Source organism: Nerophis ophidion, linkage group LG24 (assembly GCF_033978795.1).
Source record: "Nerophis ophidion isolate RoL-2023_Sa linkage group LG24, RoL_Noph_v1.0, whole genome shotgun sequence".
Lineage (NCBI taxonomy): Eukaryota > Metazoa > Chordata > Actinopteri > Syngnathiformes > Syngnathidae > Nerophis > Nerophis ophidion.
This window is the reverse complement of record NC_084634.1, coordinates 26,798,551-26,825,666: the sequence shown is the minus strand read 5'-3', so window position 1 is coordinate 26,825,666 and position 27,116 is coordinate 26,798,551. Positions and strand designations below refer to the sequence as shown.

The following is a 27,116-nucleotide window of genomic DNA, read 5'->3' as shown; positions in this document are numbered from 1 at the left end:
ATAGTTATTTGAATGACTCTTACCATAATATGTTACGTTAACATACCAGGCAACTTCTCTGTTGGTTATTTATGCGTCATATAACGTACACTTATTCAGCCTGTTGTTCAGTATTCTGTATTTATTTTAAATTACCTTAAAATGTCTATTCTTGGTCTTGGGTTTTATCAAATAAATTTCCTCAAAAAATGGAACTTATACTCCAGTGCGACTTATGTTTTTTTTTTCTTTCGTTCTTTATTATGCATTTTCGGCAGGTGCGACTTATACTCCGGAGCAACTTGTACTCTGGAAAATACAGTATTTTCTAAACGCTCCAAAGTGCTTCAAACCTGATCTTTCCGCATCAGACTCGGCCCACATCAGGAGGTAGTTCGAATCTGATATATTCAGATGATAAATGCGACTCGAATGCAGCCCGATTTCGACTTTTACGTCATCTTTGGGTGAGCTACGTCATTTGTGTGTGCAGGAAAAGACTTGACTCGCCAGCAGAAGTGGATACGTCGTCCCGTCTGGTTTCGCTGAGCAAAGTATTTTTACGGCGGCCAAAGTTTCGTTGCGTCATTAGTCAATAGTGCGCCTTTTTTATTGTCATTCAAATTTTAATTTACAGTACAGATAAGAACACCATTTTGTTGCATTAGCTAATGGTAGTGCAGGATAAAAAATCAATAAGGTGCAGATATAAATAAATAGATTACTGTACAGATAAATATATTGCACTTTTGCATATGCATCCACATTTATGGATGTATGTTATATTGTCTTTATATTCCAGCCAGTCAATCCATTTTTGGGGGGGAATTGAGGGGTTTATTATGATGGGTTCAAGGAAGAAGCTCTTACAGAACCTGGAGGTTCTACTGCGGAGGCTGCGGAACCTCTTTCCAGAGTCGAGCAGTGAAAACAGTCCTTGGTGGGGGTGGGAGGAGTCTTTGCAGATTTTCTGAACCCTGGTCAGGCAGCGGCTTTTTGCGATCTCCTGGATAGGAAGAAGAAGAGTCCTGATGATCTATTTCCGCCGTCCTCACCACTCTCTGCAGAGACTTCTAGTCTGTATAATAAAACAAAATACAATAATAGGCTATATGTAACATATATATTTATATGTGTATATACTTGTCAATAGTGCGCAGATAATAGATTATATATATCAATTCATACTGTAACGACCAGCTGGTGGCTTGGATTTTGATGTCAGTTTTTCCCGTGTTTGCAAATACACTGTCTGTGCCTGAAAAGTGATTGGCAGAGAATGAGGAAGTGTTGTTGTGTGTCCGACAGGGAAGTGCGGACTCACGAGACGAAAGTGTTTGCACGGGAGGTAAAACCTGTGGCAATTGTGCCGCTTGTTATCATAAGACTGGTAATAAGTTAAAAATAGCATTGGACTTTGTGTGGTCTCTCCTGGGGTCTACAATATAATATATTACTTTAATTTGTTTTCAAGTAAAAAAAAAAAACAACAACCTATTTCCAAGGTGTGGTGGTAATGTATCCTTTGATTTCAAAGGATCAGTGATTGTTGAAGGACCGGCGTTGACGTGTACGCCTTGGTATATTTTCTCACATGTTACGTACATTTCAAAAATGAAGCTAAATGAACGTAGATCCGTAACGCTTCTACTGAACAGCCATAAAGAGATTAGAATCCTCCCAAATATTTTACACTGTATATATATTTATTCATTCATTATATTCTTTTAATTTCTTTTCACGAAAAAAAACCCCAACTAATTTTTAGGGTGTGGCTACTTTTTATTTATTTAATTTTATAGTAGTAAAAAGTTCAAATTCAAGTCCCAATGATTGTCACACACACACTAACTGAGTGTGGTGAAATTTGTCCTCTGCATTTGACGCATCCTCATGTTCACTCCCTGGTAGGTGAGGGGAGCAGTGAGCAGCAGCATGCACCTTGCTCAGGAATTCATTAGGTGATTTAACCCCCAATTCCAACCCTTGATGCTGAGTGCCAAGCAGGGAGGTAATGAGTCCCATTTTTTGTAATCTTTGGTATGACTCGGCCGGGGTTTGAACTCACAACCTCCCAGTCTCAGGGCGGTCACGCTAACCGTTAACAAGGCTACCGAGCTTGCTAGTAGTACTGTATTTATAGGAGTATAAGTCGCACCTGCCGAAAATGCATAATAAAAAAAGGGAAAAAAACATATAAGTCGCATTTTTTGGGGAAATGTATTTGATAAAACTCAACACCAAGAATAGACATTTGAAAGGCAATTTAAAATAAATAAAGAATAGTGAACAACAGGCTGAATAAGTGTACGTTATATGATGCATAAATAACCAACTGAGAAGGTGCCTGGTATGTTAACGTAACATATTATGGTAAGAGTCATGCAAATAACTATAACATATTCTATCACTCAATCTATCACTCCTAATCGCTAAATCCGATCAAATCTTATACGTCTAGTCTCTTACGTGAATGAGCTAAATAATATTATTTGATATTTTACGGTAACGTGTTAATTTCACACACATGTCGCTCCTGAGTATAAGTCGCACCCCCAGCCAAACTATGAAAAAAAACTGCGACTTATAATCCGAAAAATACGGTACTCTCTTTGTTTTGACCTTATCGGACTGCACAAGCGAGTGACGTTGAGGACACAATGGGGCCTGTACTCGTTTATACCGGAATCTGAAGATTTACTTGTACTCGAAACAATCAGCTGGAAAAAAATCAAATAGTGGCCATCTTGAGTTCCAATGTCAAGCGAAATTAGTGCTCGCTGCAAATAAGTGCCCAAACGTGTCGGGGCATATATTTAGCGCCTTAAATGCGAAATATATGCCCACCCTATTGTATACAGTGTGTATGGGACGGCTTGCCAAATAATTGCCCCTGTGGCCTCAGTGAGAGTGCATACGAGGTATACTCATTAGTTAAACTTGGATTTGCTGATATTGTTAGCTAAAAGAAAAAACGTATCATACCAAAGTTACGGTGATATATACAGTATTGTCTTAGGCTATTAAATATGGAGAAATGGCAGGATGAAACAAATAAGATCAGTAGTTTTAATGCCAAAAAACTGCCCGACGCACTGGACTGCGCAGGTGCGCGCATGTGCACACCCCCCCCTGAGCACTTATTTCGGCTAGGCACAAATTTGGCTTGACACGGACCTTGTAACTGGAACACCCATAACTGGGTTGTGACGTCATTCCCAACTCCCGAGGTTAATGCTCCATAAAAATGAATAGTGTCGGCCATAGTGGATTGTTATTGTGATCTGCATTAAGAGGTGTTAATCTGCAATGGCGATCACATACTTACCGGTGGCCGATCGATCGCCACATCAGTCATTTTCTCAGATTGTTCAGTCGTTCGCAACAGGACTGCTTGGTTCGTCTTGGAAGACGTTTCGCCGCTCTTCCGAGTAGGCTTCATCAGTTCATGCTCATCGAATTAGATTGGTCAGATTTAGTTTGGCACTAATTGTTGGACTAGATCTGACCAATGTAAGTCTATGAGCACGAACTGATGAAGCCTACTCGGATGAGAGGCGAAACCTCTTCCAAGACAAACCAAGCAGTCCAGTTTTGAACGATTGAACTCCCTGGATGAATGAGAACCTTCATAGGTATCACTCTTTTTAAAGGCCTACTGAAATTAGATTTTCTTATTCAAACGGGGATAGCAGGTCCATTTTATGTGTCATACTTTAAATTTTGCGATATTGCCATATTTTTGCTGAAAGGATTTAGTAGAGAACATCGACGATATAGTTCGCAACTTTTGGACGCTAATAAAAAAGACTTGCCTTTACCGGAAGTCGCAGACAATGACGTCACAAGGGTGAGGGCTCCTCACATCCTCACATTGTTTATAATGTGAGCCTCCAGCATCAAGAGTTATTCGGACCGAGAAAGCGACAATTTCCCCATTAATTTGAGCGAGGATGAAAGATTTGTGGATGAGGATATTGATAGTGAAGGTGTAGAAAAAAATAAAATAAATAAAGTTAAAAAAAAAGAAAAAAAAGCGATAGCATTGGGAGCGATTCAGATGTTTTTAGACACATTTACTAGGATAGTTCTGGTTAATCTCTTATCTTTCTATTGTGTTGCTAGTGTTTTAGTTAGTTAAATAGTACCTGATAGTTGTAGGGGTGTGTCCACGGGTGTCTTGACGCCAGTCTCTGAGGGAAGTCACGGCAGCTGCATGGACGGCGCAAGCTCCGCTGATCTCCGGTAAGAGGCAACTTTTTGCCACAATTTTCTCACCGAAACCTGCCGGTTGACAAGTGGTCGGGAATCATGTTCGCTTGACCGCTCTGATCCGTAGTAAAGCTTCACCTCCGGGAATTTTAAACAAGGAAACACCGTGTGTTTGTCTGGCTAAAGGCTAAAAGCTTCCCACCTCCACCTTTCTACTTTGACTTCTCCATTATTAATTGAACAAAATGCAAAAGATTCAGTAACACAGATGTCCAAAATACTGTGTAATTGCGCGATGAAAAGAGACGACTTTTAGCCGTAAGTGGTGCTGGCTAATATGTCCCCTCCAACCAATAACGTCACAAACACACGCCATCATTCCGCGACGTTTTCAACAGGAAACCCCGCGGGAAATTTAAAATTGTAATTTAGTTAACTAAACCTGTCGTATTGGCATGTCTTGCAATGTTAATATTTCATCATTGATATATAAACTATCAGACTGCGTGGTCGGTAGTAGTGGGTTTCAGTACAACATCATATGAGACGATTAGTCCTCATTTTCAAGAGGCAGTGCGTCAATTCTGCATTGGTCGTTATCGACACAGAAACGGGCAAGAGGTATCGAAAAAAAAGACCACTGGTCCCTTGGACTCCTCATCGCACATTGCCCTGGCTGAAATAGTGTAGACTCAGCCCTAGTAAAACCAAAAGCCGGGATTGACATCACAGATTAATGAAGATTACATGCGGCGATTACTGGCCGCGGGATGAATTGTGATGACATCATGTCCCATCAGAAGGCAATAAATCAGGAGACTTCAGTGAAACTCTTGCATGGCGCAGAAGGAATGTTGGTCACCTCGGACTGTGAGACCTTGGAATGGATTGGACTTTCCTGGAATATTTTAGAGATGGTGGATACAGGGGGGTGGTTCTCAACGCAAATGAGTCAATCAAAACCGCTGATCCTCGTTGCAGACGCTCCCATTGATAGCGGACTGTTGGCCGACTGGGATTTTGCATGGGATTACACCCCAGGCCCCGGTCTCACATTCTCAGTATTCTTCGAACGCAAACACGCACGTCGCCCCACATGCGAAGCGCTGACTGAACCCTCTTTAGAAGAAGAAGCGTGCAGATCCCCATGCTGAATGACCCCGACAGGCCCCGGGCTTCCACTTCCCACTGCCGATCTCCGGCCCTCCTTTATTCAAAGCAAATAGTGTCTGGGCAGTGGCAGCCATGTTTTTAATCTACCTGTGGTTATTATGTCTAAATGGATATCAATCATTTGCTCTCACAGGTAGTCGAAAACGGTGTGCTTGCCTTAAATCATGTCATCGATAAAAACATGCCCCCCTTTTTCACTTAAAAACTAGGATTTCTCTTTGGTAAATCCTCTAATCCATTAGTGGGAATGACTGTGCAGGGTTTTGGAGTTTTGACTGACAGAAGATTCTTCAGTCTTTTAGTAGCGCTCCAGGAATAAGGCTCGGGAAAATGTTTTTTTTTTTTTAAAGATTCTTATTTTGCAATCTGTTGCAAAGACTTTTTTTGTTGTCTTTTTGACTCCATCCGACTAATATGGCCCGGCTCGCTGGTGCAAACGCTAATTGCTAATTGTCCTCAAACTGACTGCGTCCCATCGTGGACAATGGTTTTGATTGGGATGGGGGGTGAGTTATGGTGTTGGAACAAGGGTCTTTGTTCAGTAGCCTTTCCTCCCCCACTGCCTCCCCTTTATCCCCCCCACCCCGACCATCATCTATCTTGTTCCGACCATTTGGGCAGCTGTCACTTAATCCAGCTAATCACAGACTGGGATGGTCTGTGGGAAACCAGACAAGTGCGTGGCTTTGCGCAAGCCCAGCACACACGGGGACTGTGCTTACGCAAGCATTTACAACACGCAGGCATGCGAGGAAGCCCTGAAGGTACACTAGTTTGCGATACTTAGTAATCAGGGTGGTACGGCATACCGGTACTTATAAAGTATCACGGTACTGATGAATCAAAAAAGTAAAAATACCGGTACTTTTTTTTTTGTGTGAACATGATGGCGCGACGTGGTGACTTTGCTAGTAATATGAGCCGAATTGCATGTGAGTTAACACAAACATAGAGCGTTTACAAGCAGAAACAGTGTGGAGACTGAAGAGAGAGAATGGACGTATTTTGAATGAGTGCCGATTCACATTGGAATCTTGATTTTTATTAATCTCAATTCTAAATCTATTCATAATTTTCTTTACTTGTTTTAAAAACTCTTTTGATGCAAGAATCAAATTTTAGATTTTTTTTTTTCAGGCTACCAACTGGAAGTAGCTTTTCTAACATGTCACCTGTTTGGAACCTGTTTTTACTATACTAATTACACCAAATAACACTTAGCGAGAATCGGTTTGAATCGAGAATTCTGTGGAGTCAGATAATCTATTCTGAATGGAATCGTGTGTAATCGTTAGGTGCCCAAAGATTTACACCCTTAGAATTTTGCCTTAAAATCTAACAAAGGTGAAGCTATAAACATAGCTAGCAAGCAGCTAAAATCCATCCGCAGAGTTATGCTTTTTTTAATTCACTAATCCTTGTCTCCATGGCGACAAATGATGTAAGTTTCTTACAAGTATCATCTCTGCAGGACAAGGGATAGCTAAACAGGCTTAACTGCACACCGTAGAAGCATACAACAGCTAACTGCAAACTAGCACTTCTGAATGCAAACAAATGGGTCGATCCATACAAAAAAATTCCACTTTAAAGATACCAAGTACAAGTGCTGTATACAAATACAACCAAGTACAACCCATAGTCAATACTACAATGATTGCGTCGATATTTTTTAGTATCACAAAATCTTTTGTCATTTTTGTTATTGTTCATAAACTCAGGAAATACGTCCCTATAATCAATGCATGACCTTGAAACTACCTGGTATCGAGTCGATACCCAAATTTGTAGTATCGCCCAAAACTTATGTAAACCATCCAAACAGAAGAATAAGTCATTATTACATTTTAACAGCAGTGTAGATGGAACAGAAAGTAAGCATATATTAACAGTACATGGAAAAGTAGATTAATAATCAATTTTTTACCAATTGTGCCTCATAATTTTGACGAAATAATAGATTGGAAAATGATACAATATGTTACTGCAGTGGTTCTCAACCTTTTTTCAGTGATGTACCCCCTGTGAACACTTTTTTTTAATTCAAGTACCCCCTAATCAGAGCATAGCATTTTTGGTTGAAAAAAAGAGATAAAGAATTCAAATACAGCACTATGTCATCAGTTTGTGATTTATTAAATTGTATAACAATGCAAAATATTGCTCATTTGTAGTGGTCTTTCTTGAACTATCAGGAAAAAAAGATATAAAAATAACTAAAAACCTGAAAAATAAACAAGTGATTCAATTATAAATAAAGATTTCTACACATAGAAGTAATAATCAACTTAAAGTGCCCTCTTTGGGGATTGTAATAGAGATCCATCTGGATTCATGAACTTAATTCTAAACATTTCTCCACAAAAAAAAAAAAATCTTTAACATGAATATTTATGGAACATATCCACAAAAACATCTAGCTGTCAACACTGAATATTGCATTGTTGTATTTTTTTTCACAGTTTATGAACTGACATTCATATTTTGTTGAAGTATTATTCAATAAATATATTTATAAAGGATTTTTAAATTTTTGCTATTTTTAAAATATTTTTAAAAATCCCACGTACCCCTTTGCATACCTTCAAGTACCCCCAGGGGTACGCGTACCCCCATTTGAGAACCACTGGAATAAGTGATTATTACATTTTAACAGAAGTGTAGATGGAACATGTTAAAGGCCTACTGAAACCCACTACTACCAACCACGCAGTCTGATAGTTTATATATCAATGATGAAATATTAACATTGCAACACATGCCAATACGGCCTTTTTAGTTTACTCAATTGCAATTTTAAATTTCCCGTGAAGTATCCTGTTGAAAACGTCACGGAATAATGGCGCGTATGATGACGCGTGCGCGGGACCTCTCGGGTTGGAGCGGACATTTCTTTCCAGCCCGATCCAAGCTATAAGTAGTCTGCTTTAATCGCATAATTACACAGTATTCTGGATATCAGTGTTGCTGAATCTTTTGAAATTTGTTCAATTAATAATGGAGATGTCAAAGTAGAAAGATGGAGGTGGGAAGCGGTGTATTGCGGCTGCCTTTAGCATCACAAACACAGCCGGTGTTTCCTTGTTTGAAATTCCTGAAGGTGAAGCTTAACTATGGAACATAACGGTCAAGCAAACATAGTCATGTCAACCGGCAGGTTTCGGTGAGAAAATGGTGGTAATAAGTCTGCTCGTACCGTAGTTATGAGCGGAGCTTGCGTCTTCCTGCAGCTGCTGCGGACTATTACTTCCTCCCACCGGAGACACTGGTGGTCACCACGCCCGTAGCCACACCCCTCCGACTTTCAGGTACCATATAATCTCACTAAAAGACTAGTAACACAATAAGCAGATAAGGGATTTTCCAGAATTATCCTAGTAAATTTGCTAATAACATCTGAATTGCTCCCACTGTCCTGTACTTTTTTTTTTTTTACTTTTTTTTTTTCTAGTCCTTAACTCTCACTATCCTCATCCACGAATCTTTCAACCTCGCTCAAATTAATGGGGAAATTGTCGCTTTCTCGGTCCGAATCGCTCTAGCTGCTGGTGGCTATGATTGTAAACAATGTGCGGATGTGAGGAGCCCTCACACCGGTGACGTCACGCGCACATCGTCTGCTACTTCCGGTAAAGGCAAGGCTTTTTTTATTAGCGACCAAAAGTTGCGAACTTTATCGTCGCTGTTCTCTACTAAATCGTTTAAGCAAAAGTATGGCAATATTGCGAAATGATCAAGTATGACACATAGCATGGACTTGCTATCCCCGTTTGAATGAGGAAAATCTCATTTCAGTAGGCCTTTATACCAGAAAGAAAGCAGGTATTAACAGTAAATGGAACAGTCGATTAATAATCAATTTTTTTACCACTTGTGTCTCATAATTTTGACAAAATAATAGAATGGAAAATTACACAATATGTTACTGCATATGTCAGCAGCCAAATTAGGAGCCTCTATTTTGCTTTGTTAAAAGAGAAGTTGTCTTGGATATTTACTATTTTTTATTTATTGTCAAAATTGTTATTTGATTGCAATAAGAAACGTGTATAATATATCAGAAGAAAACCCAAAAATTATTTTTATTTTTTTGTGGATCCTTTATTTTGAAAAGCATGAACGTGATTTGGTACTATCACAATAATGCCACTCAAAGTAGCTTGTGTGCGGACTGTATTGCGGTGAGGGGTGCGGTTGGAAAGGTCAGAAACCGAGCTACATGTCGTGGGATGATCCACGTTCATGTCAAATAATCCATCATGGAGGCTGCATCTGTTGCGCGTCTGCGCTCGGACGCAGAATCTGAATCTTTTCATCAACCCACTCCCCCTGCCCCCCCCGCCCGCCGACCCCATCACTCCTCCCGACCTCCATCTTCACTCCTGGAGAAGCGATCTGAAGCAGTTGTCCCCTGCGCCCTGAGACCCCTCCAGCCCTCCGTGCCAGCCCCTCTCTCCCGGTCACCCCCGCCGTCTCTCCTCAATAACACCGCCTCCCCTTCCTCCCGCCGCCACCCACAGCCAGACAAGCCTTCTTAATCCCGCAGCCCAGCAGCAACCAGCCTACCAGCTTGTTGGTCCCCCTAGATCAACAACGCACACATTTGACAGATCAGCCTCCGCCGCCCCCCCACTTCTTGCAATTTCTCTTTCCCGCTTCATTTGAGTTGTAATACTGGCGTTATTAACCCCGCCCTCGGCTCCTGCCCAAACTGCTCTTGGGCCCAATGTCCCGTCGGTGACATTACAGCAGAGGTCACACTGTGGCTACTACAACTGTCTCTGGCGGTGACGTAAGGAGCGCTATTTAGGTCAGCTGGTTGCCTAGCAGTGTGCCATGCAGCACACCGGCTAGATTACCCTCACGGCGCGTGTGTGTTGTGTTTGTGTGCACGCATCATTGATAGCGTTGCATAATTGATTGGTTCAATGCTTGGGTTAAGTCACTCCTCTTAGTAACTACTTAGTAACGTCAACAAACAAAACACTCTCCTAAACGTTATCAAATGTTCCATTGGGGGGGGTTTTAACTCGATTTAAATGAAAATTTAGTTTGCAGGCATTTGTGGTAGGAACTTCTCCCAGATTATTTTTGTTCTAAGGCTGTAAATGTTATTTCCCGGGTTATAGAGCGCACTTGCGTTTGTTTACTTATCGAAAAAATGGTCAACAGATTTCAGTGTATACATTTTGAGCACATACCAGCTAATGATCTAATATAAATGGAAAAATATTATCTTCTTCTAAAATGTTGTGGGTGCGGCTTATACCATACCATACCACAGTGGTTTTCAACCTTTTTTCAGTGATGTACCCCCTGTGAACATTTTTTTAATTCAAGTACCCCCTAATCAGAGCAAAGCATTTTTGGTTGAAAAAAAGAGATAAAGAAGTAAAATACAGCACTATGTCATCAGTTTCTGATTTATTAAATTGTATAACAGTGCAAAATATTGCTCATTTGTAGTGGTCTTTCTTGAACTATTTGGAAAAAAAGATATAAAAATAACAAAAAACTTGTTGAAAAATAAACAGGTGATTCAATTATAAATAAAGATTTCTACACATAGAAGTTATCATCAACCTAAAGTTCCCTCTTTCGCGATTGTTATATATATATATATATATATATATATATATATATATATATATATATATATATATATATATATATAGTCTTTATTTGAAGGGACGATGCACAGAAACATTAAGCTCAAAGACAGATATGTTCTGTACCAGATTATAGCTAATTTCCATCTGCAGTCCCTGGCTACCTAAATTAAAGGGATACAAAAATCATGCAATAAAATTATCACAATAAAATCATACCATATCACGTAATCAAATTAAGAAAAGTCATAAAATGCCCTTTCATGGACACATACTTAATATACAATACAACCACATCTCATTTACATCATCACACGACAATACATGCTCTTGTAAAAGAAATCCATCTGGATTAATGAACTTAATTCTAAACATTTTTTCACAAAAAATAAATCTATAACATCAATATTTATGGAACATGTCGACAAAAAAATCTAGCTGTCAACACTGAATATTGCATTATTGCATTTCTTTTCACAGTTTATGAACTTACATTCATATTTTCTTGAAGTATTGTTCAATAAATATATTTATAAAGGATTTTTGAATTGTTGCTAGTTATAGAATATTTATAAAAAATCTCACGTACCCCTTGGCATACCTTGAAGTACCCCCAGGGGTATGCCTACCCCCATTTGAAAACTACTGCCATACCATACCAACTTTATTTATAAAGCCCTTTAAAAACAACCACAGTTTAAGAACAAAGAGCTGTACACCACAAAGAAATAGAGGCAAAGGACAGACTAAAAAAATATTTAAAACAGAAGTAAATTACACATTGAAAAAGCAAATACAAATTATCCTAAGAACAATTTGTCACATAAAAAGCAGTTAAAAAGTTAATAATAGTTTAAAGTGGGCTGGGTTAAAAGCCATTGAATAAAAATGGGCTTTAAGTAGGGACCTGTCTCACATGGAGAGGGAGATCTTGTTCCAGAGTTTGGGACTCGGAACAGAAGCGTGCGCTTCGATTTGGGTATCTCCAGGATCAGCTGCTCAGCTGACCTGAGGGACCAGGTGGGGACATCGAGGTGGAGCTGCATTACCATGAATTGATTAACGCGGACCCCGACTTAAACAAGTTGGAAAACCTATTCGGGTGTTACCATTTAGTGGTCAATTGTACGGAATATGTACTGTACTGTGCAATCTACTAATACAAGTTTCGATCAATCAATCAAACTCAGAGAGGTAATTGGGCCGACCAGACCACGTAAGGATTTAAAAACGAGTAAAATATATTTATTTACAGGTGCGCTCTATAGTCCAAAAAAATGTTTTCTTGAAAATTAGGAATCGACTTAGAAACGGGTGATCTGCATCAATTTAGTAACGTGTCATCAAAGAGTAAAAAATGCATTTCTTTCAATATGCATCCTAACAAAAATGGTAATATTAAAAAAAATTAATGGATGTTGATAGTCCAACTCCTACTGAGTGGTATACACAATCTACGGAGGTGATATCAGTTGAAAAAACTGCATTTAGTTCAGATAATAATGAGTCATGTATTGGAATATGGGATCCATTATTTGAATGTGTTTTAACTATTAAATGAACCTAAAACATGACTTATTTTGTCTTTGTGGAAAATATTGGACACACATTTCCATCCATTTTGTACCACTTGTCCCTTTCGGGGTCTGGGGGTGCTGGAGCCTACCTCAGCTGCATTCGGCCGGAACGCAGTGTACACCCCGGACAAGTCGCCGCCTTATCGCAGGGCCAACACAGATAGACAACATTCACACTCACATTCACACACTAGGGCCGATTTAGTGTTGCCAATCAGGTGCATGTCTTTGGAGGTGGGAGGAAGCCGGAGTACCCGGAGGGAACCCACGCTTTCACGGGGAAAACATGCAAACTCCACTCAGAAAGATCCCAAGCCCGGGATTAAACTCAGGACTACTCAGCACCTTTGATTTGATCGCTAATGCTAATTAGTAGCATGTACATGGCATAACCAATGCAAATTAATATAGATGTGCAATAATATCGGACTGCCAATATTATCGGCTGATAAATGCTTTAAAATGTAATATGGGAAATTACCGGTATCTGTTTCAAAAAGTAAAATTTATGACTTTTTAAAACATCACTGTACGGAGTGGTACACGGACGTAGGGAGAAGTACAGCGCGCCAATAAACCTTTAAAGGCACTACCTCTGCGTGCCGGCCCAGTCACATAATATCTACGGCTTTTCACACAAACATGTGAATGCATGCATACTTGGTCAACAGCCACCCAGGTCACACTGAGGGTGGCCGTATAAACAACTTTGACACTGTTACAAATATGCGCCACACTGTGAACCCACACCAAACAAGAATGACAAACACCCATCCATCCATTTTCTACCGCTTATTCCCTTTGGGGTTTCGGGGGGTGCTGGTGCCTATCTCAGCTACAATCGGGCGGAAGGCGGTTTACACCCTGGACAAGTTGCCACCTCATCGCAGGGCCAACACAGATAGACAGACAACATTCACACTCACATTCACACACTAGGGAATGACAAACACATTTCACAAAAACATCCGCACTGTAACACAACATAAACACAACAGAACAAATACCGAGAAACCCTTGCAGCACTAACTCTTCCGGGACGCTACAATATACACTCAAAACCCCGCCCTCCTCAACTTCCTCATGCTCTCTCAGGGAGAGCATGTCCCAAATTCCAAGCTGCTGTTTTGAGGCATGTTAAAAAAATAATGCACTTTGTGACTTCAATAATAAATATGGCAGTGCCATGTTGGCATTTTATTCCATAACATGAATGGATTTATATTGGAAAACCTTGTTACATTGTTTAATGCATCCAGCGGGGCATCACAACAAAATTAGGCATAATAACGTGTTAATTCCACGACTGTATATATCGGTATCAGTTGATATCGGAATTGGTAATCAAGAGTTGGACAATATCGGAATATTGGATATTGGCAAAAACGACATTATCGGACATCTCTACCAATTAGCATCGAGTTAGCGCATTTTAAAGAGCAGTGCCTTACTTTTGAGCGCTCTCTATCAGGCAGGCTCGCTTTGTAGACATTGGAAACTGCAACATTTTCAGTTTGGTACGAATACGCCAGTGCTTGAGCTGCTGCCAAGTGTGCAACTGGACATAAGGTCACGTGCAACTAGGATAAATAGTAATAATAGTAACCCCGGTACAACTCCCAATGATTAGTTTTACCATTTTAATAAAAATGTATGGAAAAAACATCATTGATAACTGTTGGACGGCATGGCGCGTTTGGGAGGGTTCCTGGTTCGATCTCCACCTTCTACCAACCTCGTCACGTCTGTTGTGTCCTTGAGCAAGACACTTCACCCTTGCTCCTGATGGGTCGTGCATGGCAGCCATCAGTGTGGGAATGTGTGTATGAATGGGTGAATGTGGAAATAGTGTCAAAGTGCTTTGAGTACCTTGAAGGTAGAAAAGCGCTATACAAGTGTAACCCTTTTACAAAATACATAGATCAAAAAATTGTGATTGATAACTGCACCCTGATTCACTCACGAACTGACTGGTGCCAACTTGCCAGGCTAATTGCTGACATAAAAACGAGAGACATTGACGCCTTTCCGCAATATAAACCTATATAAACACATTACTGTCTGAGCAACTAAGATATTCAATACAGTACATTGAACCTACAAGCTGTGTCCTCTTAAAACAGAATTATCAATCTATATCAGTGGGGTCAAACGTATGGCCCGAGGGTTTTATACGGCCCGCGGGATGAGTTTGCTAAGTGTAAAAATTAACCGCAAATTTTTTAATAAAAAAACAACAACAGCTGTTTTATGTGTTAGCTGAATGTCACAACAGCAATTGTTTGTATCTTTATAGATGATGCTACATATGTACAAAATAAACCACATGATGTTCGTACATCAGTCGAGGAAAATGATCAAACTACATAAATAACATCATGTAATTTGATTTTGGTATAATTTTTTTATCTTGATAGATTGAAAATGAACACCAATGAGTTGACTGATGAACATTATCACATCATTTATTCAGAAAGTATAAATAACGACACATAAAGATAAAATAATATTAACCGCCACATGTAAGTGTGAAAAACAAGAAACAACAAAAAAACAGCATTATGATTTGTACAATTTAAAAATGTGCTCGTTGTATTTTTAAACAAAAAAACAATCTGAAGTTGTCGTTATTTTTAAGTTATCCTGCCATGATTTACCCAGCCTGGTCCACTTGGGAGTAGATTTTTCTCCATGTGACCCCCAATCAAAAATACGTTTGACACCCCTGTTCTATACTGTGTTTTGACAGTGTGTTCAAGGACCGGTGAACAGAGTAGGACGCCACAATGTCCGCTGGAAATAATAAATGATAATAGAGTTGATTTGTTACGCACCTTTCATCTAAATAAATCTTAAAATGCTACTATAATAATAAAAGTTTAGCTATTAAAACAGATACAATATTAAGACTAAAACACTATCAATGATAGCATAAGAAACACAAAACATGCAAAATAGTGTTTTTTTTGTAGCATTGTTTATTTTAGTAAAAAAAAAACTTAATCACAGGATTTCAGTGTGTGCTTTTTGAAAACATTTAACAATACTGCGATAATAACCATGATTATTTTGGTGAGGATTACGTGATGAAATGTTTATCGTTGGTGGTTTTCTTAGGTTTAGGCTTAAACGTACTGCACCTGTAATGTTGTCAATGCAAAATTACCACAAAAAACTGTTTTAGGTAAATGAAGTACAATTTTATTTCACTATTTGGAGCCAGTCACCCTCACCTTTTTTTACAGTATCTACTGTACGTATTGCATTCCTTTACAAATATGCAGGGCGTGGTTCTTTCAATCCATTGCATGATGTGTTCGGAAAGCAAAGCATAACTGAAACAAGATAATCCCATTAGCTGCTTATTTACTGTACCTCAGTGTCTGACAAGTAAGGACGAAGCCAGACTGATTTCAGCTCTCATACTGTAGCTAATATTGGCAAAGTGACCTTTGTCAATGGGCCTCATATTTGGTGGCAGGCATGTTTCACTAGGGCTAGGAGATGTGGCCAGAACCTGTATCATGATATAAGGTCGGTCGATATCGATACCTATTGATATTTTGTATGACCTATCGAAAATATAGGACTAGTAGAGAAATATGATAAATGTAAACATTTTTTATTCAAAATGTAACCTTGATATAATCCCTTCAGCTATCAAGGAAATGTCAACACATCCATAGAAAACACTTCACATTGAACACATAAACAATAACCTCTTAAAACAAAGGTGCAAAAATAAGGAATATGTAAGAAAGTAGGGGTGGGCGATATGGTCTTTTATTAATATCTCAATATTTTCAGGCCATGTCACGATACATGATATATATCTCGATATTTTGCCTTAGCCTTGAATTAACACTTGATGCATATAATCACAGCAGTATGATGATTCTGTGTGTCTACATTAAAACCTTCTTCATAATGCATTAATATATGCTCATTTTAAACTTTCATGCAGAGAGGGAAACCACAATTAAGTCAATTTTCCAAAACTGTGTTTATTAAAGAGTTATAAAGCAGTGGCACAAACATTCATGTAATTTCAAAACAAAGTGCAAGATTGTCAGATACATTTTAAAACAAGTTGTGGGTGCACTTTTGTCCATGATGTCACAAAGATGACATTAAAACAACACTAAATTAAAGTGCACTTTTTGTACAGAACGCCACCACAATAGTTTAAAACATAAAGTGCACTTTTGTGCATGATGTCACACAAGATATTTCAATAACTGTTGAATAAAAATGAGCTGCGTAACAGGAAATCAAATAGTGTATGTCCTTCGCTATGTGGTAGTTTACTACAGACGTTATTAAATTCTGTTGTTGACTATTTTTTTATACGATCTGGAAATGGTTGCTTTATTTTGTGGGCATGGCACCGAATTGAGATGTTGACATGCAGTTTGAAGCACTCTTCATTCTCTAGCGGTGGACTTTTCAAATGATGCTACAAATTAGCAGTCGGTGCTACTTTTTGTAGTAATACTTTGGCCGCATACTTGTTCGACATATTCCCGCTTGAAGCCAAACCACCGCCAGACGATGGACCTCTGCTGTTTTTCTTAGGAATTAATTCTTCCTACATAAGTTACCAGATTGGCACCTTCTTTCTCTCGTATTACCACTCGCACCATTCCGCTAGCATCACAGCTAATGTTACCCATGCTGCTACCTCTCATGCGAGGGCGTATGACGCGACAGTATGTGACGTATGTAAGAAGGTGCGCTTGTCTCTGAGAAGGAGAGACAGGAAAGAGTGGGAAGAGCATGTAGTGTAATGCCCGCAGCTAAAAGCAACTGCTCGAATATCCCCATATAGTAATTTTCTCTATTGCACAGAGACAAACCCGCGATATATCGATATATTGCCCAGCCCTATAAGAAAGCCTAAATAAATTGCAACACCCAACTCAACCTCTTGTGCTGAAGCTGTTGGCACTCCAGTCTCCACTGGGAAGACTGCCTTGTATATCCAGACTGATCTGGTCAATGGAGAGCATTTAGAGCTGGTACAACAATTTAAGTACCTTTTTAAGGCAAGGGTCGGCAACCCAAAATGTTGAAAGAGCCATATTGGACCAAAAATACAAAAAAAAAAAAAATATATGTCTGGAGCCACAAAAAATAAATAGCATTATATAAGTGTTATTATGAAGGCAACACATGATGTAAGTGGCCTTATTAGCCTACTATCTTTTGTTGACAGAAATGTTGTATTTGAATTTTTATTCTACACATTTTTGCAACATTGGAAATCATTACTAAAATGGAGGCTTGTCAGAGGATGAGATAACTTCTGGAAATTACTGGCTCAGAATGGCCAAAGGTATAGATGTGTGTGTCCAACTTAAAGGAAATGGCAAGCTTCCTTTTTCTAATGGATTTATTACAATATTTGCAAGTTGGGTAACGTTTGCTGTGGTCTGGAACAACATGGCACATACACAACTATCAGAAATGCAGCCAATAATACATACAGATAATGTGTAATGAGACATGCAAATATAAATTAAATACAAAGAGGACATAAGTAAAAATTAAATAAGCTCAAATATACCTACAAACGAGGCACAATGATGCAATATGTACATACAGCTAGCTTAAAGAGCATCTTAGCATTGCTTAGCTTGCAGTCGTGGATTGACCAAATATGTCTGATAAGCACTCCAGCAAATGAATAAAACAAACCTCACCTTTATGCATTTAGGCAAAGCACAACATTTTTGGTGGACAAAATGACAAAGACTGAGTGGCTTAAAAAACTTCTTTCTGTGGCAGCATCGGAGAAAGTTGTACAAGTATACAAACTAGGATGAGTTCAAGGATCGCTGAAATTACTAGGACAAAACGGCTCTTGCCAAATACTGTCATCGGTGAAACATGTATAAGAAACAGTGGGATTTGTAACAATTAGGAAGGTTTGTGTCCTGTTTGTTCTCCTTCAAAGAATATTTTACAACAAAAAATACATTTTTTTCTTCATCTTTTTCCATTTTCACACATCTCTGAACAAGGTCCAAGGAGCCATTAGGGTGGCGCTAGAGAGCCGCGGGTTGCTGACCCCCCGCCCTAAAGAAATCTTTAATTCAAACTTGACTTTCAAAGAACATGTTGATAAAATAGCTAAAATTGTTAAATTTAACTTGGCAAACTTTAAACATAGAAGGCCATACTTGACTGTAGAGTTTGCAAAGTTTCATATGCACACTAGGGTTGTCCCGATATCAATATTTTGCTACCGGCAACGTTCCCTCTAAGGTATGCGCCTGTGCAATTTTACAGTGCTCACGCGTCCTCTGCGCACGGCAAATCGAGGCCGCACACAAAATCAAATAAAAAGATAAGCGCATAACCGTGTGCACGTCTCCCGTTGCTCACAGGTGAGCCACTGAATGCTCAAGGAGTTTTGGCGTTTGCTCACACATGAAAAATTGGAAGGAAAATTGGCTACCGGTACCAAAATGTATTTTGATACTTTTTCAAAATATAGGGGAACACAAACATTTTTTATTTTTGGTTTCATTTTAACAAAAAATCTTAATATACGTTCTACCTATGGTTCTTATAGCACTCAAATAACAATTTTAGAAAGATTAAAATACAAATGAAAAGGCATTTAACACATTGGGCTTTTCTTTTTGCTCTAAAGAACAATTTATACACACTAGTGTGTGTGACAATCATGGGTACTTGAACTTTAATTTAGTACATATAGTCTGCCATAATCCAGGATTAGGTTAGAATGTTATACAAAGCTTTATTAACACAATGCTTTATGATTTATGGTTTCCACTCTTGGTTCATGCGTTAAGAAAAATACAATCATTTGTAAACACTAAAACCAGTAATATGGCCATAAGTACACAGATAAGACATGTTGCAGGTAAAACGCATTTTCGAAGAGAAAACACAAATTGTGGCGATTTGTTACAAAATTCTGTCACTTGCATTACTTTACACTACGTGGGCGGTTTGGACTGCACTAATATTCGGCATGGGCATAGCGGAGGGGCTATTTAACTTTATTACCTGTCGATCTAACCGCTTATTTCAATGTTTAGCTAAGTTTGAAGCAAAGGTGGTAATATTTTAATCATGCCACCGTGGGCGAGGCGTGTCTTAAAGCACACTTGCAGCGTGGTACTTCTGTGTTTAAAGCAGCACCTTGAGCGATAGATTTGAAGCCCTAATACCTTTTTAAATGTGCTTTTTAAATAAAGTTGATTTGATTTTTGATTTTAAGCCCTAATACCTCCATATTGCGCCTCACGCACCCTTTTTATTAACCAGTGGAATTGCCTTTATTTGCCATTTTTTCCTCTCCTCGCTGTTTCTCCTTGTACACTCTGAGTGTGTGCACGCTGACAAACTAACCATGCTCCTACGCTCAGTACGTCACCGCCGCATGAAAGCATGCGAATGAAAAACTGTACCGTTTTTTTTTTCTAAAGGCAGTACAGTACTGTTTTGAGTTCATTAGTACGGAGGTACTTTATTAGTACTGGTGCACTGAACATTTAGGGACATTAACTATTGCCACACGACTTGGTGCCACACATCTGAGAGCATTTTGAAGCCACTCAAATTTCGGTTTAGGAAAACACTTAAAAACAGGAAGCACTGGCGTTGTCATTATTGTAACATTAAGTAAGTATAATTTTAGATTTTGAGAACTATCCAAAGTTTCTGGCTGCTTCTCTTGTTTTCAAAGTTCTAAATGGACTTGCTCCTCCACCCTTGATGGCTTTTTAAATGTAACTAGATGGGGCAATTCCTGAAAGGAATTGTGTGTAAATGCGCCAATGCTGAAGTTGAACGGAAATGCCGACAGAATGTATTATCAATCAATCAATCAATGTTTATTTATATAGCCCTGAATCACAAGTGTCTCAAAGGGCTGCACAAGCCACAACGACATCCTCTGTTCAGATCCCACATCAGGGCGATGAATGAATGTAAGAATAGTTTGAATGTTGAAACGGTTTCAATGTTGAAGAGTTTTAATTCACAGGAAAAACTGAATTTGCTTTGGAACTTGGGAAAGTGTTAGTTGGAATGGGTGGAATGTGTTAATATTGGAATGGTTTGAATGGGTTGAAAAATGTGCGAATTCTGGAAGTTTAAGAAATGGACAATTGATTTTGAATGGGGAAAATGTCCCTGAAACTGGAAATTCTTGAAAATCCGGGATTTTTTTTTTAATTGTTGAAGGAAAGAACACAATTTTGTTGGAAAAAAAACTGTGGAACCCCCGTAAAATATGCGATTGTTGTTTTTAATTTTAATAAATTTAAAATGTTGCCACCGTTTTTTTTTTTTTTTCAAATAAAAATTCTGGTGAGTGAGCTACCAGTTTTTTTTATAGTTAAAATCTACGGTTGTTGTTTGTAAACTTAACTTACCCATCAAAGTGTTGTAACGTTCACGTTGTGACGTCACGGGTCAAAGGTCATCACTCTGACAGGCTATCAATTGAAAGGCGTTTAAATCGCCAAATTCACCCTTTTAGAGTTCGGAAATCGGTTAAAGAAACATATGGTCTTTTTTCTGCAACATCAAGGTATATATTGACGCTTACATAAGTCTGGCGGTAATGTTCCCCTTTAACACTTTGATGGGTAACTTGCCTTAAAGTCATGAGTCAAGCAGATATTGAATTTGATTTAAAACAGAAAAACCTTTTTGGAACGTATGTTAATATAACACTTGTTGCATTGTTAAATAATATTAAAGTTTAAAAGATGTCTTTTTTTCTGTTTGGCTGTGAATCGATTTTTTTTGTGTGTGCACCTTTTCCTGTGAGTATAGAACGATCATTATGTTCTAAGACTGCACCGCATGTAAGTTCAATGTGCACAATTGAATATATTAGTTTCTTAGACAGCGACGTGTTTATTTAAGTTCAGCTTTTTAGTATGTGGAGATACGTTAATGTCTCCTGTTTTCATGTTAGCATTTAAGCGAGCAATCAGTTTGTGAGTTTATCAGAGTGCAGTTGTTAATCCCAATTTCGATCATTTTACTTTAAAATGGTCATATTAACTGTCGGGAGTTTTACCACGGTTATCATAAACGCCATTTATCGCTGCATCCCTAATGCACGCAACATACATTTTTCTTTAATGTGTCTTTTTGTCTTCTTTTTCCAGCGGACGTACACCCTAATTGTAGAGGCCTGGGACTGGGACAACGTGACCCGGAACCGTAAGTGAACCACCGGCATATTTCCACGCTAACGTGTGTTTCTGCCAGATAACATTGAGTTTCTGTCACATTTTGTGTGGTGATTGCGGCATTTTACTGGAGGAAATGCTGTACATACCATAGTTACCTTCCCAAGGCGTCCTGTATACAATACAGGCAGGCGTCAGTGCTTGCCCAGCTGTATCCTGTTTTCCTCCGGAAATGTCCTCCACTCCTGTACATCCCCCCTTTTTCCCGTTTGAGCGGTAGCACTGCGCTGGGAGGAATCTTTTGCGAACTATAAGTGTTTGCGCGCACCCTTAATCCCTCGGCGTTTTTCACGCGTCTCGGATAACCTTGTGTGTGCATGGAAACATGGACGCATTTCCATACCGCACTGTCCTCTGTCCACTTGTCCGTCACATCCTGTTTAGTCCACCACATCAAACACACCTCCACTCATGAATGCAGACAATGGAGAAGAAATAGAATTTGACATCATAGTCTCCGGTTTATGTACAGGGGTCGTCACCGGGTTACGTAGGGTTGATCACATTAATGTTTAATGAATTCAAGAGGCGTGAATCCTAGGGCACTTAACGATTTGTTTAAATTCCGATTCCTGGGGTGATCAATTGATTCAGAATCAATGCTTGATTCAAAGCGATTTCCACAATGTATTTGGTATTACTATTATAATAATAGTTTCTCAAAACAGGTTGAGGTTAGAAAAGCTAATTATGGTTGCATGGAGATGACCTGAAAAAACGTTATTTGTGTGTGTGTGTGTGTGTGTGTGTGTGTATGTATATATATATATATATATATATATATATATATATATATATATATATACATAGATACACACACACACACAAATAAAGTTTTTATATGTATATATATATATATATATATATATATATATGTATATGTATATATATATATATATATATATATGTATATGTATATATATATATATATATATATATATATCTGTATATATATATATATATGTAGGTGTGGGAAAAAAATCACAAGACTACTTCATCTCTACAGAACTGTTTCATGAGGGGTTCCCTCAATCATCAGGAGATATTGCGCTCTACCACGGTATCGAGCACTATTCTCTGGATAATCCAATCAAGACATATATATATATATATATATATACATATATATATTGTGTGTATGTATGTATGTAAATTAGGGCTGTGAATCTTTGGGTGTCCCACAATTCGATTCAATATCGATTCTTGGGGTCACGATTCGATAATATCAATTTTTTTCGATTCGATTCAAAAACGATATTTTTCCGATTTAAAACGATTCTGTATTCATTCAATACATAGGGTTTCAGCAGGATCTACCCCAGTCTGCTGACATACTAGCAGAGTAGTAGATTTAAAAAAAAAAAAGAAAAAGCTTTTATAATTGTAAAGGACAATGTTTTATCAACTGATTGCAATAATGTAAATTTGTTTTAACTATTAAACAAACCAAAACTATGACTTATTTTATCTTTGTGAAAACATTGGACACTGTGTTGTCAAGCTTATGAGATGCGATGCAAGTGTAAGCCACTGTGACACTATTGTTCTTTTTTTTTTATTTTTATAAATGTCTAATGATAATGTCAATGAGGGATTTTTAATCACTGCTAAATTGAAATTATAATTAATATTGATACTGTTGTTGATAATATTCATTTTTGTTTCACTACTTTTGGTTTGTTCTGTGTCGTGTTTGTGTCTCCTCAATTGCTCTTTTTATTGCAGTTCTGAGTTTTGCTGGGTCAGGTTTGGTTTTGGAATTGGATTGCATCGTTAGGGTATTGCTGTGTTTTGGTTTGTTGGATTGATTAAAAAAAAAAAAGTTTTTAAATTTAAAAAATAAATAAATAAATCTATTTTTTTAAAATGAGAAACGATTCTGAATCGCACAACGTAAACGATTCGATGTGTCATGTGCAGCTCACGTGACCACGCCGTCTCCTTTGTGGAAACGTTCGGAAAATGGCGGAGGGAAACAGTACGGATAGTTCAGCGGAAAAACATCTCGAGGTTAATGCTTCAATGGAGAAGAGTGTACGACATAAGTCGTCCAAAGTGTCGGAACACTTTACTTTAAAGACTTCAAAGAAGACTCGGTATGAATAAGAATCAAGATTTTTGTGCACCTCTAATGAATAACAAAGATTATTTACGTATTTAATATTTGTTTGCTTAGTATGGTATATTATTTATTATTTATTTGTTCACGGTTCTGTTACAAGGGCAGCACGGCGATACAGGGGTTAGTGCATGTGCCTCACAATAGAAGTAGTAGTCCTGAGTTCAATCCCGGGCTCAGGATCTTTCTGTGTGGAGTTTGCATGTTCTCCCTGTGACTGCAGGGGTTCCCTCCGGGTACTCCGGCTTCCTCCCACCGTCACAAACATGCACCTGGTGATAGGTTGATTGGCAACACTAAATGGTCCCATGTGTGTGAATGTTGTCTGTCTACCTGTGTTGGCCCTGTGATGAGGTGGCGACTTGTCCAGGGTGTACGCTGCCTTCTGCCACAATGCAGCTGAGATAGGCTCCAGCACCCCCCGCCACCCCAAAAGGGACACGCGCTAGAAAATGGATGGATGCTGTGTTACAGAGAACCAGGAAATTGGATAAAATTGCTATGATATGATCAGGAGTAGGATTAAATAAGCTCTGCTTCTTCCTACTCGTTTTCAGACGTGCTGTAATGAAACAACTGGAGTTGTGTGATGCGTTACATTGTATTGGATGTATGTTCGAAATAAACTGAACTGAACTGAACTAACTTGACAACTGACCTCAAACCCAATTTAACTGTGTGCCGCCGTGGTCCCCACAAGGTATTCACTTTAGACTCACGTTTTTACCACGTTTAAATTCAACACCTCCTGCCAGCAAATGAAGTGACCCTGATGTATGATAGGCCTCAAGTCATTATAAATGTGAATATGGTATATTCTGGCACTGTTGGCTTGTCAAGGAGACTCAACAGAAGTTGCTCCTTGTGTGTTTTTGTGTGTGTGCGCCTTTTATTGTGGTAAGGTTTTTTTTCTGGTAGAATAATTATTCTAATACTGTAGTATCTCAACTTACGAGCCTAATTGGTTCTGTGACGGAGCTGTTAACTCAGAAAATAATGTTTTTCCCTCAAATCAGCGTCTCCCATTGTAAAGAATTGGAATCATTTTACCAATTTTAACATGTAGCATGCCTGTAATTAAACAACTTTTAGATAACGATGTATAAAAGCAATCCAATCGAATGTACTACTAACAAGCAAAGTAGTTTTATGAAGTAATTTTAAGGCCTACTGAAACCCACTACTACCGACCACGCAGTCTGATAGTTTATATATCAATGATGAAATATTAACATTGCAACACATGCCAATACGGCCTTTTTAGTTTACTAAATTACAATTTTAAATTTCCCGTGGAGTTTCTTGTTGAAAACGTCGCAGAATGATGATGCGTATGATGACGCGTGTTTGTGACGTTATTGGTTGGAGGGGACATATTAGCTCAGCACCACTTACGGCTAAAAGTTGTCTCTTTTCATCGCATGATTACACAGTAATTTGGACATCTGTGTTGCTGACTCTTTTACAATTTGTCCAATTAATAATGGAGACAATAAAGAAGAATGCTGTTGGTGGAAAGCGGTGTATTGCAGCTGTCTTTAGCACCGAGACACAGCCAGTGTTTCTTTGTTTGTTGTGAAGCTTTAACACAGAGCGGTCAAGCGAACATGTTTTGCGTCTAACAGCATGATTTTGGATGGAAAAATTGTTGTATATATCTTACCGGAGACATCAGTGGATTATGCGTCCTCCTGCAGTAGCTGTCCAAAAAGGCAGCTGTGAGCTTGGCTCCTCGGCTTCTCTCTGAGACACTGGCGTGTTCATAAAGACATATCAATGAGATATGTCTTTATAATCTCACTAAAACACTATTAAAACAATAAGCAGGTGAGGGATCTTCCATAATTATCCTAGTAAATGTGTCTAATTACATCTGGAACGCTCACATTGCCGCCGCCCGGAGCCATTGCTTTTTATTTTATTTTAATTTTTTTTTTCTTTTCTAGTCCTTCACTATCAATATCCTCATCCACAAATCTTTCATCCTCGCTCAAATTAATGGGGAAATTGTCGCTTTCTCGGTCCTAATTGCTCTTAGTGCTGGTGGCTCCCATTATAAACAATGTGAGTATGTGAGGAGCCATCACACCGGTGACGTCACGCGCACATACTTCCGGTAAAGAGAAGGTTTTTTTTACTAGCGACCAAAAGTTGCGAACTTTATCGTCGATGTTGTCTACTAAATCCTTTCAGCAAAAATATGGCAATATCGCGAAATGATCAAGTATGACACATAGAATGGACCTGCTAACCCCGTTTACTTAAGAACATCTTATTTCAGTAGGCCTTTAATAATAATGTACAACTTTTACTGATACTGCTTCACCAATGAACACACCATCAGCAGCTTTTTAATAGTTTTGTGGATAAATGTCTGCTGTTAAGGCAGGGATTCGCTCAAATTGCTGCATTGTCTGTCATTTTCTTGATGATTTATTTCTTTGATTCAATGGATATCATCCACTTTTTTTTTTTTTTCTCAGCATTGTCCTTCACACCCACTTGGTTTCTGTCCCATGATTGGACTAAGAAAGTTTTGGCAATCTCTAGCTACAAGCTAATGCTAGCGGGTAAAACCAAATATTTTGGGCGGATCTTACAGGCTTCATTGTGGCATTTGCTACTCTTAACTTAAAGTTTTGCTTGCGGATCAAAGCATAATTAGAGAGACCGCTCTTATCTCAAAACACTTGGCAAACAGAGTCAGATTTTTGGGCTCGCTAATTTTGGCACTGTTTTGACGCCATTTTGAAGGCTGAAATATGCGCTCGCATTGCTTGCATGACTGACGCCTGCTGGCTCCGAAGCCTCCGGCGGACCTACATGCGCGCCACCCCAAAAATTATAGAGCTGTGATTGGTAAGCGTTTTTTCCTGCCCGTTAGGGTTCTGCAATATAGACGATATACGATATAAATGATATAACTTTTAACTGTCGCACCGTACTTGATAAATGTTTAACTTCATTTAAACCAGTGTGGGTGGCACTGGGAGCAGGTGGGTAAAGTGTCTTGCTCAAGGACACAACTGCAGTGACTCGGATGGCAGAAGCGGGTATCAAACCTGAAAACTTTGCTGGCACGCCGCCTGATCTAACAATTTAACTTTTAATAATACTAATAAAGTCAAAAATGTGAATACCTCAAACATTTATTTTTAGCTTCGCTGGCTTCAATTATTTTTTTCCGGGTGATGGTTTATCAAGT

The 27,116-nt window shown here is 38.7% G+C and overlaps 1 protein-coding gene across 2 annotated transcripts in view; it reads left to right on the top strand.

Annotated features, from left to right (window-relative positions):
- The window catches only part of jag2b (jagged canonical Notch ligand 2b), a 188,770-nt gene that overhangs the window by 62,065 nt on the left and 99,589 nt on the right, over positions 1-27,116 (top strand). For both annotated transcript variants that reach the window (XM_061886391.1, XM_061886390.1), the window contains exon 3: positions 21,709-21,763. In XM_061886391.1, the coding sequence (XP_061742375.1) occupies positions 21,709-21,763 (55 nt within the window). The remainder of the gene's footprint in view (positions 1-21,708; positions 21,764-27,116) is intronic.